General features: G+C 39.4%; 1 protein-coding gene across 1 annotated transcript in view; it reads left to right on the plus strand.

Annotated features, from left to right (window-relative positions):
• SRD5A2 (steroid 5 alpha-reductase 2) overlaps nt 1-12815 on the plus strand; it is a 54162-nt gene extending 41347 nt beyond the window's left edge. Inside the window, exons 2-4 of the mRNA XM_017501933.2 lie at nt 6321-6484; nt 10633-10734; nt 12661-12815. Coding sequence (XP_017357422.1) covers nt 6321-6484; nt 10633-10734; nt 12661-12815 — 421 coding nt within the window. The remainder of the gene's footprint in view (nt 1-6320; nt 6485-10632; nt 10735-12660) is intronic.
• Nucleotides 12816-14890: the final 2075 nt, after the last annotated feature.

The following is a 14890-nucleotide window of genomic DNA, read 5'->3' on the forward strand; positions in this document are numbered from 1 at the left end:
TCTAGAATTAAGTGCTGTTAACATTGAACAAACCACTCATTGGGCATCCCCCTATATGCATGTGCAGGTAGGAAATGAGATAGATTGACAAGTTTTCAAAAAAAAACAAGCATCCACAACATATGATATCTTAATACAATTTACTCAATGTGGTTTTATCTGAATTTAACTGGAGAAAAAGAAACAGATGAAACTGAAGAAATTTCTGAATATTAAAAACTTGTTTCCTCACCTCAAGAGATATTGCTAATTTCTCAAAAAGACAGGAAAAAAATTCAAAAATTAAAAAGGTTTGAGGTCATCATATTTTTTCAAGTTCTCTTCTTTCTCCTACTCCTCCAGCTACATGCGTACCTGTTGACTTGCTGCTATAAAGGATGAGAAAGAAAAAATTCATCCACGTGTCTTTTCACCACCTCTCTCAACCCTGTGAATTTTATTGGTTACAGTTTTACATTGTTGTTGAGGCTTTTCACATTTATATTCAGTAGTGTAACCATAATTCCTGTAGTTATTTAATCTTAGTTCTTTGTTTCAGTATAGTCAATGCCCACCCTCTGTCCTTTTACCTGGATTTTTTCACTGAAAATTTTTCTTTTGGTTGCTTTTTGTTTGGTTAGATTTCTTGGTTAAATAGTTTTCTTTTCCCCAACTTTTTTTTCTTCCAGTGAAAAATCTCAAACAGATAAAGAAACCCCACACCTATATATCTGACACCTAGAGTCAACAATTATTAACATTATGAAATTTTTCTTTATATTTCTCATACGTAATTTTAATAAAAATAATTATATTTTTGATGATCCATTTGGAACCATGTCAGTATGGCTCTACTAAGAATAAGGATGCTCTCTGACAAAACAACACATCCAGGAAAAATAACAAATCCTTAATAACAATGGTATGGGAATTTTGGGGTGTTGATTTTCTGGCCGGAAGCCTCTGGTCAGTGGCACCTTTGCCTGAGTTCTTGTTCTGCATCCAGGAAGAATGAGGTATGCATGCAAGTGGAGAGTGAGTAAGATGAAGAGGAATTTTATTGAGTATCAGAGCAGCTCAGAGGAGACCCACAGTGGGTAGCTCCTCTCTGTAGCAGGTCATCTTGTCCAATGTTCAGCACTCAGGAGACAGGAGGTCCTGGAGAGGGTAGCTCCTCTCTGCAGGCAGGTTACTCCAACATCTGCAGCTCCCAGCAGAGAGGAGGCCCAGAGAGGGTAGATCCTCTCTGCAACTGGTCATCTCTTCGTCCTCTGCCCTGCTTTGGCTAAACTCAGGGTGGCATTTATGGACCTCAGAGGGGAGAAAGTGCATGCCAATTGGTCCATGGTTGGGTGCAGAAGAGGCACCACAAGTCCCCACTCCCATTGGCGTGGGTCTGGCCATTTGGCCTGCAGCTTTCAGGCCCTCCCTGGCCTGAAGGTGGGGCCTTTCCAGGGACCTACTCTCATCTGCCCAGGAATCTATCTGCCTCCTGCTGCCATTCATGGTCCCAGGGCTCAGCTGAGACTTTGCTTGGAGGTGGGAGAGAGTGCCTTCAGCAGGGAGAAACTAGGAAGCAGGGGAAGGCACTTCTTAGGCTCTGAGGGCAGGGGGTCCTTCCTGGGCCCCCAAGAGTGCAGGGATGCCTGAGTCTGCAGCTGCAGTTTGGGCAGCTACACCCAGGAGAGTGGTGCTCCTGCCTGCTCTGTGGAGTGAGAAGCCTGGGTCTGCAGCCGTGGTTTGGGCAGCTGCAGCAGTACCCAGGGAGCTCCTGCTCCAACTCAGAAGGGGCCATGCTCCCTCTGGCTCCATGGAGTGTGCAGCCCCAGCTATGCCTTCCTGTTGCAGCTGGCATGATGGCAGCAGCAAGATATCTGGAGTGGCCACTGCCATCAATAACAATCTGGTATCCAATTCATATTCAGATTTCCTCAACTGCCTTTTCTTCCAGATGTTATTGATAGCTAATTTTTCAAAACATTGAAAAGATATATTGAAACATCATACATTAAGGGCTATTGCTTTTGCATCTCTTTTCATCTAGAACTGACTGTTCTCCCTCATATATCTTTTTTAACCATGACAGTGACTTTTTGAAGAGGGCCAGTAATAGAATATCTCATACTCTGAATTTATCTTTTCCTCTTGGTGCCAATTAAATTTTCACTCTATCTCCTCTTTTTCATCTTAGTGAAAGTTAGTTGTAAGGTTTTGATTAGATTCAGGTTACAGTTTTGGCAAGAACACTTCATTGGTGATGCTGCAGAACTCATGGTGCATCATACCAGGAGGTATGTAATAATGAATTCTCCCATTCTCAGTGGTGCCAAGTTCGGTCATTTTGTTGAAATAATGACCTATAGAGCCCACCATTATAAAATTGTTTTCTCTTGTTATCAGCATATAATCTCTGGGATAATACTTTGGAATCCTGTTTTTCAAACTTTAAAATTAGTTTTCCATATATTAGTTGCTGTCCTTCCAAAAAGAAAAGGTTTCACTTATTAATTAAAGATATGGATTATAGTTCCTTTTAAGAAGGTGGGAACATGAGATATAGGATAAATACTTAATTATCCTTTTAGTTACATTTTATCAGAGTAAGAATTTAGTATAATAGTTGTCACCTCCAATGTTAACAAATGTCTTAACATCTTTTTAAAAGTATCATTATCAACTTATAGATCTCTATTTATTCAGTGTTTACAGTTAACTACAGTCAATATTCTTTTGAATACCCAAAAGAGTGAATCTTATGTATGTAAATTATATCTTGATAATACTTTTATAAAAAAGAAGCAAATACATATGTATGTTTTACAACTTCCCTTTCTGGATTACAAAAGATTAGCACACTATATATATACTATTTTTCAAATTTCTTTTTTTGTTTAAAAATATATCACAGAACTTGGATGAATCTTGAGGGAATTGACACTGCATAAAGAGAGCCAGTTTACAAGAGTTACATATGTGTGATTCTATTTAGAGGATCTTAACATGATAAAAATATAGAAAGAGATAACAGAAAGTGATTACTAGGGGTTGGGAAAGGGCATATGGCTGTAACTAAGAAAGGGCAGCATAGCAGATACTTGTGCTGTTGGGGTAATAAGAAAATATACTGACAATTAAAAAATTTCATAAGATATTATATTGTCAGTCTTATACAAATACATTTAAAAACTTGAATAATAAGAATGACCTTCTATTTCTATGAAAACATAAATTTTCCAGAATTCATAAGATGTCCCTGAAGACATAATCTACACAAACCAATTACCATGAGACAAATAGAGATCTTATTGTCAATAATATTGTATTAGAGTTTTCGAGAGAAACAGAACTAATAGGATGTATAAATATACAAGGGATTTATTATGGCAATTGGTTTACTCTATTATGGAGGCCAAGAAGTCCCCTGACATATTTTCTGCAAGCTAGAAAATCAGAAAAGCCAGTGGTCTAATTCAGTCTGAGCCCGAAGGCCTGAGAATCAGGAGGTTTTGGAAGGAGAGGAGTGAGTAGGTGTAAGTGCCAGAATCAAAAGACCTGAGAACCAGGAGCTCTGATATCTCAGGGCAGGAGAAGATGGATGTTCCATCTCAAGCAAAAAGAATAAATTCACCATTCCTCTGATGTCTTGTTTTATTAGGGCCCTCAAAATGTTGGATGATGCCTTCCAATGTTGCTGAGGGTGGATCTTGTTTACTCAGTCTACTGGTTCAAATGCTAATGTCTTTTGCAAAAACCTTCATAGACACACCTAGAAATAATGTTGTACAAGCTATCTGGGTATCCTTCAGTCCAGTCAAGTTGATAGGTAAGATGAGCCATCACAAATATCAACAGCCTCTCCTTCCAATAAAACAGTTCTAGATGGATTTCAAAATCTTTAAAGACAAGGTAATGCTAATGCTATTTATGTCATTCAAGAGCATGGCCAAAAGATGAAGATGTTGAGATTCTTTCTAAGAGAAGAGTCAAACATTATTTTCAGGTGCTGCAGAAATTCTAGAAAATAAATTGAAAAATGATTATAAATAAGGAAATTCAGGGTAGGACTGAGAACAAAATTAATACTATCAAAGGTCTTCCTTTACATGTAAAACAAACAGTTAAAAGATGTAAATGGAAAATCTCACGTACAGTAACAAAAAAAGTATGAAATCTGGGATTAAAAATAACAAAAAAATGTGCAGCGGTGAAGAAACCTTAAAACCTACTGAGAGACTGAAAAGATCTGAATAAGTAGAAAGGTACAACCTGCACCTGAACAGAAAGGTGATGTTAACCACAACATAATAAAGGTAACAACAACAATATACACATGTACTGTGCTCTCTTATTTGGCCTGTTTTGAGCACTTTTCATCTTAATCCTCATGGCCTGGTCTTATAAGGTGGGCAGATGAAGAAACAGACACAATGAAGTGAAGTGACAAGGTCATGCAGCAAGTTCAAGACCCTAAATTTTAACCCCTATACAACACTGCCTGAATTTTCCCTCAATTAACTTAAAAATTGAGATATAATTCATACACCATAAAATCCACCATTTAAAAATGTACAATTCAGTGGGCTTTGGTATATTCAAAATGTTGTGCAATCATCACCACAATCTAATTCCAGAACATTTTCATCAACCCCCAAAAGAAATTCTGTACCCTGTATCAGTCACTGTCACTCCTCCCTGCCCCAGCCCCTGGCAACCACTAATCTACTCTCTGTCTCTAAGGACTTACCTATTGTGGACTTGAAAATATCTCAAAAAGTGTAATGTAAGAATAGGTTCAATCAAAATTAAGACATGTTTTAAAATTACAATGATTGAAACAGTGTGGTATTGGCAATAAATAGATCAATGGAACAGAACCATGAACTCAGTAAAAGAACCAATACATATAATAATTTAGGGTATAATAACCAACAGTAATGCATATCAGTAGGGAAAGAGACATTTAGTAAATTTACTAACATCAGAAAAAAATTAAGTTGACTTCTTATCTAACTTCTCAGAACAAAAGAAATTCCAGATATATCAAATGTCTAAACATAAAAAGGAAATCATTCAAATTATGGGAAAGTTGGGAGCTATAGCAAAATAATCTCAGAGTAGGTATGAACATTCAGGAAGCAACCCAAATATAGCTGTACACAACAGCATGCTTGAGTTTCACAAACAGAGTGACGAGTTAAAGAAATAGGTGTTAAAGAATAGTCTAAGAATCAGAGTATGATTCCACTCTTACGGAGTTAAGAATGAGCAAAATAAACTGTATTTTTAGGAAAGCTCCCAAATGTGCTAAAATTATTAAAAAAAAAAAAAAAGAAAGAAAGGAAAAATTATTAAAAACTAAATCCTCATATAGTGGTTACCTCCGGGGTGATGGTGGTACTGTGAACAGGAAGGGACACATGAGAGGTTTCTGAGTGATGGCATTGTTATGTTTCTTTAATTCATTGCTGGTTATGGGGCTGTTTATTTGATAGTTAATTATTAAACTATTCACAAAAACTATTCGCAATGAACAAAAGTTCATTCACTATGAACTTTCCTGTAGAACTGTTATATGGCACCATAAGGGAAGAACAGTCATAAAGGGGGTACAGATTATGGTATAGATTGTGGTCTAGTCTTTAGTATTATATCTTAGGTAAATTTTTATTTGGGGGGTATTTATATTTTTTAAGCCCTTCTTCCTAGATTCCTCCAGATTAATAGTTTCTTATATTTAGATGGGTCTCTCTCTCTCTCTCTCTCTCTCTCTGTCTCTCTCTCTCTCTCTCTCTCTCTCTCTCTCTCTCTGTGTGTGTGTGTGTGTGGTGTGTCTTTTCTCAAGGGACCCTGCAGTCCACTTTCTGGGAATGCATAATATCAGTAACTAATCATATCAGAAAAACATTATGGAAAGCCATGTGGCTAAGTGGTTGCTATCAAAATGCCATTCCACTTTTTGGCGTAAACCAGGCTTTACCTTTCTTCTAATATAAACTAGATTTCACTTCTAGGTTTATAGAAAGCTGCTCTCCAATCCTGAGCTCATAAAATTCAATTTATTAACTACTGGATGGGGATGATACTCACCTTTCAAGGGTGTTGTGAGATTAAAATAAGATACTTAATTGTGGCTACTATAAATTTTAATGAAAAGGGCCAAATTATAGCATACATTGTTGTTCTAGAACCAGATAATAATGTACTTTCATTCCACAGACGTAACGGAAAACAGTTGTAAAAATGGGTTTGATATGGTTATCTGTTTGAAACCTTTTCCTCTTATTGTCTGACTGTTTTCTTTTTGAACAATGGATCTTAACCTTTCCTCCCATGTGTTCCAGGACATTTGTCTACCCACTGCTCAGTCGAGGGAGGCCTTATCCAGTTCTACTCATTTTCCAAGGCATTGCCTTCTGTGCTGGAAATGGATTCCTTCAAGGCTACTACCTGATTTACTGTGCTGAATACCCTGATGAGTGGTACACAGACATACGATTTAGCTTGGGTAAGTGAATCTGGCCACTCTCACCTACTCCCCAGCTAACAACCCTTCCCACAATCTATGTGGCCATGGCCTCTCTCTACTGTAATAACCTCCTAATGATCTCATCGTCCACCCCCCTCACACCTACCTTAGTCTTTTCTCTCTATGGTAGCCAGAGGGATTGTTTAAATACGTATCATGCCATTTCCTATCTCAAAACTCTCCAGTAGAATTCTTTTACTCTCAAGATAAAATACAAATTTCTTCTCGCAGCCTATAAATCCTAAACGTTTTGGTCGTTCCAGTTTCCCAGCCTCTTTTCCTGGCTCCCTCCACCTCCTTTTCTGTGCTCCTGTGCCAATGGCCTTCCTGCTGTGCCAGAACCTGTCAAGCTTTTCCTGCCCCAGTGTTTTTGTTCAGGACTTCTCCCTCTGCCTAGTACAGGGGTGTCCAGTCTTTTGGCTTCCCTGGGCCACACTGGTAAAAGAAGAATTGCCTTGGGCTACACGTATAATACACTAACACCAACAATAGCTGATGAGCTAAAAAACATTTCATAATGTTTTAAGAAGGTGTACGAATTTGTATTGGGTTGCATCCAAAACCGTCCTGGGCTGTAAGTGGCCCACAGGCTGTGGGTTGGACAACCTTGGCCTAGAAGGCTTTGTCCCCATATATTCATGGGATTGGTCCCTCACTATATTTAGATCTTCAACAATTTGTACCTCCTCAAAGGGACATTTCCTGACCACCCTATCTAAAATAGTTGAAGACACTGATTGTTGAGTTTTTTTTTTTTTTTTTTTTTTTTTTTTTTTTGTTTGGTTTTTTTTTTTTTTTTTTTCATTTTCTTTAAGTGGAGTTAAAGTCCAGGAAGATTCATTTTTTTTACACTATTTTGGCCTAAATGAAAAAATAATAGGATAGTGGGAATTATGCTTAATTCCTGTTAGAATCACACATCACATTCCTTCCATCAGCTTAGTACTTCTGGCTCTCCCTCTAAAACATGTGCCCGCTGGGGTCACTCCTCCCTAAATTACTTCATCCTAGTCCATGCTACAATCACCTCTTGCCTGGTCTTCCAAAATAACTTCCAAGCTGAACTTTCTACCTCCATTCCATCCTGTGCACTGTTTTCTCCACAAAGCAGTCACAGTGAACATTTGAAAACACAAATGACCAGAGGATTAGCTGTGTGGTACTGGTATATGCATAGAATATTCTGTGACCACAAACACAAAGAAAGAAACACAAAAACAAAATCGAAGCAAACCAAGATCTCTGTGTGTTCATGTGGAGACACCTCCAGAATCTATGTTTAAATAAAAACAAATAACTTATGCATAGAATGCCCGCTACACATTTATAAGTAGCAAGTAGTGTATGCTACTTTACGTAGGAATGGAATAGAAGGATAGTGTGTGTTGCTGTGTATAATTGGAAATTGAAATATTGAAATTGTAAAAAACTTAATAAAAAGTTTCCCTACATATCTCAGGGTAAAGGGGGCAGAGTGGGCAGGCAGAGCTTTTCCTTCAATATAGTTTGTCTTTTGAATTATGAAATTTCATTACTTATTTTTTTTTTAAATCCTAAATTGAAAAAAGTTTCCTGAACTTGAGAACAAAAACACAAATGTACCTATCTGTATATTAAGCTTTTAATATAACCACATAGAAAAATGGCTTATGCCATTTTACAGGAAATACAGTGGAAATAAGCTGGTCGTATTAAAAAAAAAAAAAAAAACAACGGACATTCTAAGGGACAACTGCCAGATCTCTTCAACAAGTCAGTGTCCTGGAAGAAAAAGCCAAGGATCTGAGCTAGATTACAAAAGCCTGGACGTAACTAGCAGATGCTAGGCATAATCCTATATTGGATTTTGGCTTGCACAAACCACCTTTAAGTAGACATTTGGGAGATATCTGAGGAATTTGAAATATGGCCTGAATATTGAGTAAGATGAAAATCTGGAAGGATAGGCACTAAAGTGTTTAACAGTAGCAATTTGTGTGTGGTAGGAATAAGTATCTTGGTTTCCTTATGTCTGCTAATTACTGTTCAATATTCTATACAACATTTTTATTTCTTTTGCAATAATAATAAACAGAAATCAGACTCCAGCTCCCTCCTGCTTAAAACACCAAGGACCTCCTACGTCACCTAAAAATGCAAACCCTTCACCAAGGCCTAGAATACTTGCTGTGGCTTTTTACTTAACATCCTGTCCCCGTCTCCTCCAGCCCACTGTGTCCTCAAGCTTCAGGTGAACCAGGCCTTTGTCTTTCTTGTCCCCCTACCAGATTGTTGTCCCTCAGATTTTTTGCATTCACATGATTCAAATCACAGGACAAATGTCAAATCTTCAGGAAAACTTTCCCTTAGCTACCTCATGTAAAATAGAGACAGTCTCCACCCCACTTTACTCTCTGTCTCATGACCCTACTTTGATTTTTCTGCCTTGCAGTGATTATTATGTGATTTTTTTTTACTTTAATTTTTTAAAAATTCATGTCTGTGTCCCTCCACTAAAATGTAAGCTGCATGGCCACAGATACCTTGACTGTTTTCTCACTTCTGTAACTCTGGTGCTTAGGACAGTGCTTGGCATGCAGTAAGCTCTCAATTAATATTAGGTGAATAAATGAATGATGGAATGAACGCATGGATGGTCTTCATACCATTCTTGTGAGATTGGTACTGTTAGAATTTACATTTTACAGATGAGGAAACTGAGGCTGAGAGAGCTGAAGGGACTTGCTCAAGGACACACAGACAGCTGGTCCCAGGTCCCTGCTTTTCTCCATTGCTGTGTGTGCTGTAACCCTCCCCTCCCCGCTCCTCTACCATCCCTCCTCAGATACCCTTTCTTCCAGGCCAATGATCTTTTGACTAGACAAGGTGGGAAATCCTTGTTTTATATCAAATAAGGCGAGAATAGACCTGATCGCTTTTACTAAACTGTTCTTGCTTTTTGCCTAATATATTTTGAAAAGCACAAATGTGCTTTGCTGGGAGGTCGGGTTGGACCTCTATGTGGGACAGTGGGTGTTTCTGGGCTGTAATAATGCCCTTGTGGATGCAGGATCTAGCATCCTGATCCTGGCTCTCCTCACCTCAGAACAAGGCCCTTTCTGTACCAGTGGATAGTGCACGTGGAGACAACTCCAGGATACGTGGCTAAGTAAAATAAATAAAGATGTGAACAGTGTGTGTAGTATGTCAGGGTGTGTGTGTGTGTGTGTGTGTGTGAACTGTCAGTGGTGGGAGTTAGTTTGTTAGTGGCCAAGCCCTCCAAACGAGCTCACGTTATTTTCATGAGAGTGAGTGTTTCAGTCAGGAATGCGCTCAGAAAACCAAACAATAGTGACTAAATCATTCAGAATTCATAGTTCTTACATAACAAGAAGTGTCAAAGTAGGTGGCTTCTGCATTCCTGTTGTTGCTTACCGACACCATGGATAACTCAGGCACTTTCTGTCTCCACTATTCTTAGCATGTTTACCTATGGTCCTCTTGTTAGTCACTTGATGGTTGAAAGACGGTGACTGAGGCTCAAGGCATTACATCCGGCAATCAAGACAGGAAGAAGGAGGAAGTAGGGGCACTGGTCTTGCCTGCACCTTTTTATCAGCAAAGCAAACAATTGCCAAGGAAGTCCCCTCACCGAGACTTCACTTTACATCTTATTGGTGAAACTAGCTCATGTGACCACCTTTCTCAGTTCAACCTCTGTAGTGGGAGATGGCAAAGGAAAAGGGGCTGGAATTGGCTGTTGAGATATGCAACCTTGATTTGACTGTGAATGTGCTAAAGGCTAACTATTATGATCCGTTCATTTATTTGTTTATCTGTTTGAATACTGGTCAATGGTGCTGCCTCCTGCTCTCCTCTCTCTTCCTGTCTGTCTCCATCGGTGGTGCCACTGTGCACTTTCAGCCTGAGTCTAGGAAACAGCACACCTGCTCCCCATTCAGAACTAGGACTCATTGCCCTCCCTGCTTTTTGCCATGTCTTAGGACAATTCTTTAGAAATTAAATGCACCTCCCTTCATTATTAGGAATTAAATGCCCCTTTTTCATTTTAGCTTAGCTTGTGAAAAAAAGCACCCAAATCTGCACACATTTAAAAAGAAATTCTCTTTTCTCTCTCCTTTGTCAAGGTGTCTTCTTATTTCTTTTGGGAATGGGAATCAACATTCATAGTGACTACATATTGTGCCAGCTCAGGAAGCCTGGAGAAATCATCTATAGGATTCCACAAGGTAATGCCTCTCCTGCCCCCAGACTCCCATTCTTTCCTGGAGCCTGTCTCAAGAATGACACTATGGTAGCAGATGGAGAGACACAGTGAGGGCACAGATGATGCAATGGCTCTCAGCTTGCTCTTGACTTCCCCTGCATACCCAGTCCCATCACAGCGCAACTGCTCTTCTGATCTGAACCCAGAAGCTCCAGAGAGCTACCAGAGCCCTCAGGAAGTTGTGAGACTGCAATACCCGGAAGGTGGGAGAGAGTGGGAGGTTTGAGTAGGGTTAGAATCGGCTACCTACAACCTCATTGCAGTAGGTAAGATTGTCATGTACAGAGGGCTCAACCTTTCTAGGTTTGCAAATGCTGCTGAATGTTTGGCCAATTAATGTGTCCCCTCCAATTGATCTAGGCTTGTCTTATGAGCAGTTAAGGGTAGAATATGTGTATTTCCTGCCGCTTGTATACTCTTAAAGGTGTAGAGAACAATATTTACTTGATCAAAACTTAGGATGGGAGGTCTTACATGCACAAGTTCATTTTTGGAGATAGAAAAGCACAAGTGCATTTTTGCAGCATATTTGTAATCCTAACTGTTCCAAAGAAACCAAGCTAAGAGATTGATAAATATACGCAGATAGGAGTGAATCAGTCCAAGTAATCCTTCAATAGGTTTAGATGGGTATTTGTGTAGGTCTGTGGCTTCCACCCTTTCTGATGGAAATACAATCCTTTATTTACATCCCAAAATTGCTTCAATTATGACATGATGTTAGTGCACATTAATAGTAATTGAATAAGAAATTAATGACAAAGTTCCTATAAATTCAGTAACATATTCAAATGAATTTGAATGTTGTTAATATCCTAACAGTATATACATCAAACAAAAATAACTTAGTAGGTTAAGATGTGCTATTTACTGTATTCATAAATGATTTATAGATCCTTTGCACTAGATCTATGGTTCCTCCCAGGGCCTAGAGAATAGCAGGTTGGGAACCACTGATGCAATCTTATTTTCAAGAAATATTCAACTCTAAGGAGCTTAGATTTTAAAAACATTCACTCCATAACTAGATAAATAAAGAAGAGCAGAGAAAGAGCTTAAAAACCAGTTGCCAAGATTAGTTCCCAACTTTTGATTTATAATAGAGAATGATTTAAAAACAAAGTATTTTTACATAACTATAGAAAGAACAAAATTGTTTTGGTTGAAACTTCCCTAGTTTAATGTGGGTCATAAAATTTGAGTGTGGATATATTTAATATCATTAGAAATATGTTGATTTCTAGATACAGTTCTGAGAGAAGAAATACCTGGTTGGACAGAAAATGAAACATTTAAAATCAAGAAGCCAATCTCACCAGCCTCCAGCAGGACAAATACCTGTAGCTCCTACTCAATACTTTAAACAGGAACAGAGTAGAGTGCTTTGCAGAAGGGTGGGGAGGGGCAAATCCCAAAAGAGAATCTAAATTCCTTCTCCCATAAGTTCAGATTTGTATTATTTTAATGTAGCACGCAGTTTCATGTTTTGGGACTGTGAATGTGACAGTGTGAGTGTGTCCAGGAAAGAAGTGGGGAGGTAAGAGGTGGCCCCTTCCTTAACAGAATGATACAAAACCCAGACCTCCCACACCTCTCCCTTGTCCTACCCAAAGTTAGTGGTCCAGCAGTTGTTAGAGATTTGGATAGAGCCCATCGAGCAGTTGGGGCCACTCTTCGCAACTCCGGAATGTTTTCCAGGCAACAGGCTGTTGTTGCTTTGCTTCCCCTTCTCTCCAAGAGGATTCCACCAAACTTCTAAGACTATGGAGGGAGTCTCCAGCCCCACATTTGTTCTTTGTGCCTTTGTGTATTTTGGAGCAACACAGAGGGGTTTAATGTCACAGTGATTCAGTTGCAATGATTGACCTTCCAATTCTTCTGCACACAGGTGGCATGTTTACGTATGTTTCTGGAGCCAATTTCTTCGGTGAGATCATTGAATGGATCGGCTTTGCCCTGGCCACTTGGTCCCTCCCAGCACTTGCATTTGCATTTTTCTCACTTTGTTTCCTTGGGCTGCGAGCTTTTCACCACCATAGGTAAACTTTCCAATAAAAGTAGCTGCATTCACGTAGCTTTTTTTCTTCTCTAAACAGGCTTTTAACCTGCAGAGCAAGGTTTAGAAACCGAATATATTTATTTTTATAAGGGAAGGTTGATACAATAATCTGGGTTAGTATATTCTGACATATTGGGCTTTTACTGAAGTTGGAAGTTAACTGGATGAGAGTAGCAGTAATAATTTTTTTTCTAAGAACAAAAATAAGTCCATGGAGACAGAGGTAACTGAGGTGACGACCAGGAAGGCCCTGTGCCTGTCTAGTTGAAGAAGACTATCCAGCAAGAAGTGCCTTGCACCAACATGAGTTAGTTGACCAGGCTCTGTGCCCGCCAGGCAGATGCTTAGATAAAGCTTCAAGAAGCAGAAGCAGCAGCTTCCATTACCATGATTCAATTTCATCCTCTCCCACCACATTTCTGGCAGTGCGCCCCATGTGCGGGACCATGGCCAGCACTTTCCAAAGCTCCACAGATAGTTGATAATAGTTGACGGGTTTTCTTTTTCTTTTTTAAAAAAATTTTAATGTATTTTTATTATTATTATTTTTTGAGTCAGAGTCTCACTCTGTTGCCCAGGCTAAAGTGCAATGGGTGATCTCATCTCACTCCACCTCCCAGGTTCAAGCAATTCTCCCACCTCAGCCTCCCAAATAGCTGAGACTGCAAGCCCACCACCATGCCCAGCTAACTTTAGTAGAGGCAGGTTTTCACCATGTTGACCAGGCTGGCCTCAAACTCCTGACCTGAAGTGATCCACCTGCCTTGGCCTCCCAAAGTGCTGGAATTACAGGCATGAGCCACCGTGCCTGGCCTCTACCGATAATTCTGAGTCATAGCAGGCTAGCAAGCTACTAAAAATACTATCTTGGTGCCTGTGTGGCTGCTATTTTTGGCTACAAGATTTGGTGCTAACAGTTCAGGTAATCACAGATTCCTGGAAACTCCAGAAAGATTATTTCCCCTAGAATCTGTGCAATACCAGTGCTTATTTTGGTACTGCCCTCCTTCCCTGACACCCACCCTCTATAAGTCATAATCCAGGTCAACACTGGCTTCTGGGGAAGATAGGACAATTGCACGTGTGGGGCAATCTTAGGACTGCCCCATCTGCTGGGAAATGCTAGGAATTGCAGGTGTTTCGGAATCCTCCCTCTGAAGGCCTGGCCTAAGGCTTCACTAACCCGCTAACCTGGGGTGCAGTGGGGACAAAAGAATTAACTAAAAGCATTGCTGGAAGTGAAAGGTAACGTATTAAGTTGTTATCAGGCTTTAAATCCAAGTGTAAATTTCAGATCCTTTCCCTAAAATACCTTTTGTGGAAAGAGAAAGCCTATAATTACTGGAGACTGTATGGATACTCAAAGAAGGAATGTATGGTCTTGGAACCAGAACCCTAGGGTTATGATTCATTGCCTAATTTTGAAAGTTTAGGTAAGAATGAGTTTCTTTTTTTCTGAGTAGAATTGTTTGAGGACAACAGTTCTGAAATGAATGAAGCAACAGCTCGTGACCTATTCCTATCACTTCCTAGACTCTGTGGGGGCGAGTGTCAGAAGGTTCCTAGTCCGTAAGAGAGTCATAACAGTTCTTACTGTTATATGTAAATTTTCAGTGCCGCAAAGAAAAGTCAGCACTGGGACAAAGGATCTCTCATCAAGGCAATTTTTACTTCTTGCAGAAAGGTTACACTCACCAGCAGTCTTGCCATGAGAGTACAACAAGCAAAGGAAAAGCAGACATATTTATCCCTTATGCATTTGGGGTCATCCTTACCACTGTGTCTGATCTCTGTTGGTTGGAGCCAGACCTCACAATCTAAACTAAAACATGATTGGCTAACAACTTAAAGCTTTTCTAAACAGGTAAAAGCAATGGAGAACAAAAGGAAAAGAGGAAGTCCAAATAAGGAAGGGAAGGAAGTTGCTTAGGAAAGGACTTAGAAAAGTAATAGCATAAATATCTTTGTTAAAGTACAAGGACATAGAATGTGCTACCTATCTGTAAACATGTCTAGCACAAGTATCTTGGTTAAAGTACAAGGACATAGAATGTACTAC

Source organism: Cebus imitator, unplaced genomic scaffold (genome assembly GCF_001604975.1).
Source record: "Cebus imitator isolate Cc_AM_T3 unplaced genomic scaffold, Cebus_imitator-1.0 Scaffold286, whole genome shotgun sequence".
NCBI classification, from domain to species: domain Eukaryota; kingdom Metazoa; phylum Chordata; class Mammalia; order Primates; family Cebidae; genus Cebus; species Cebus imitator.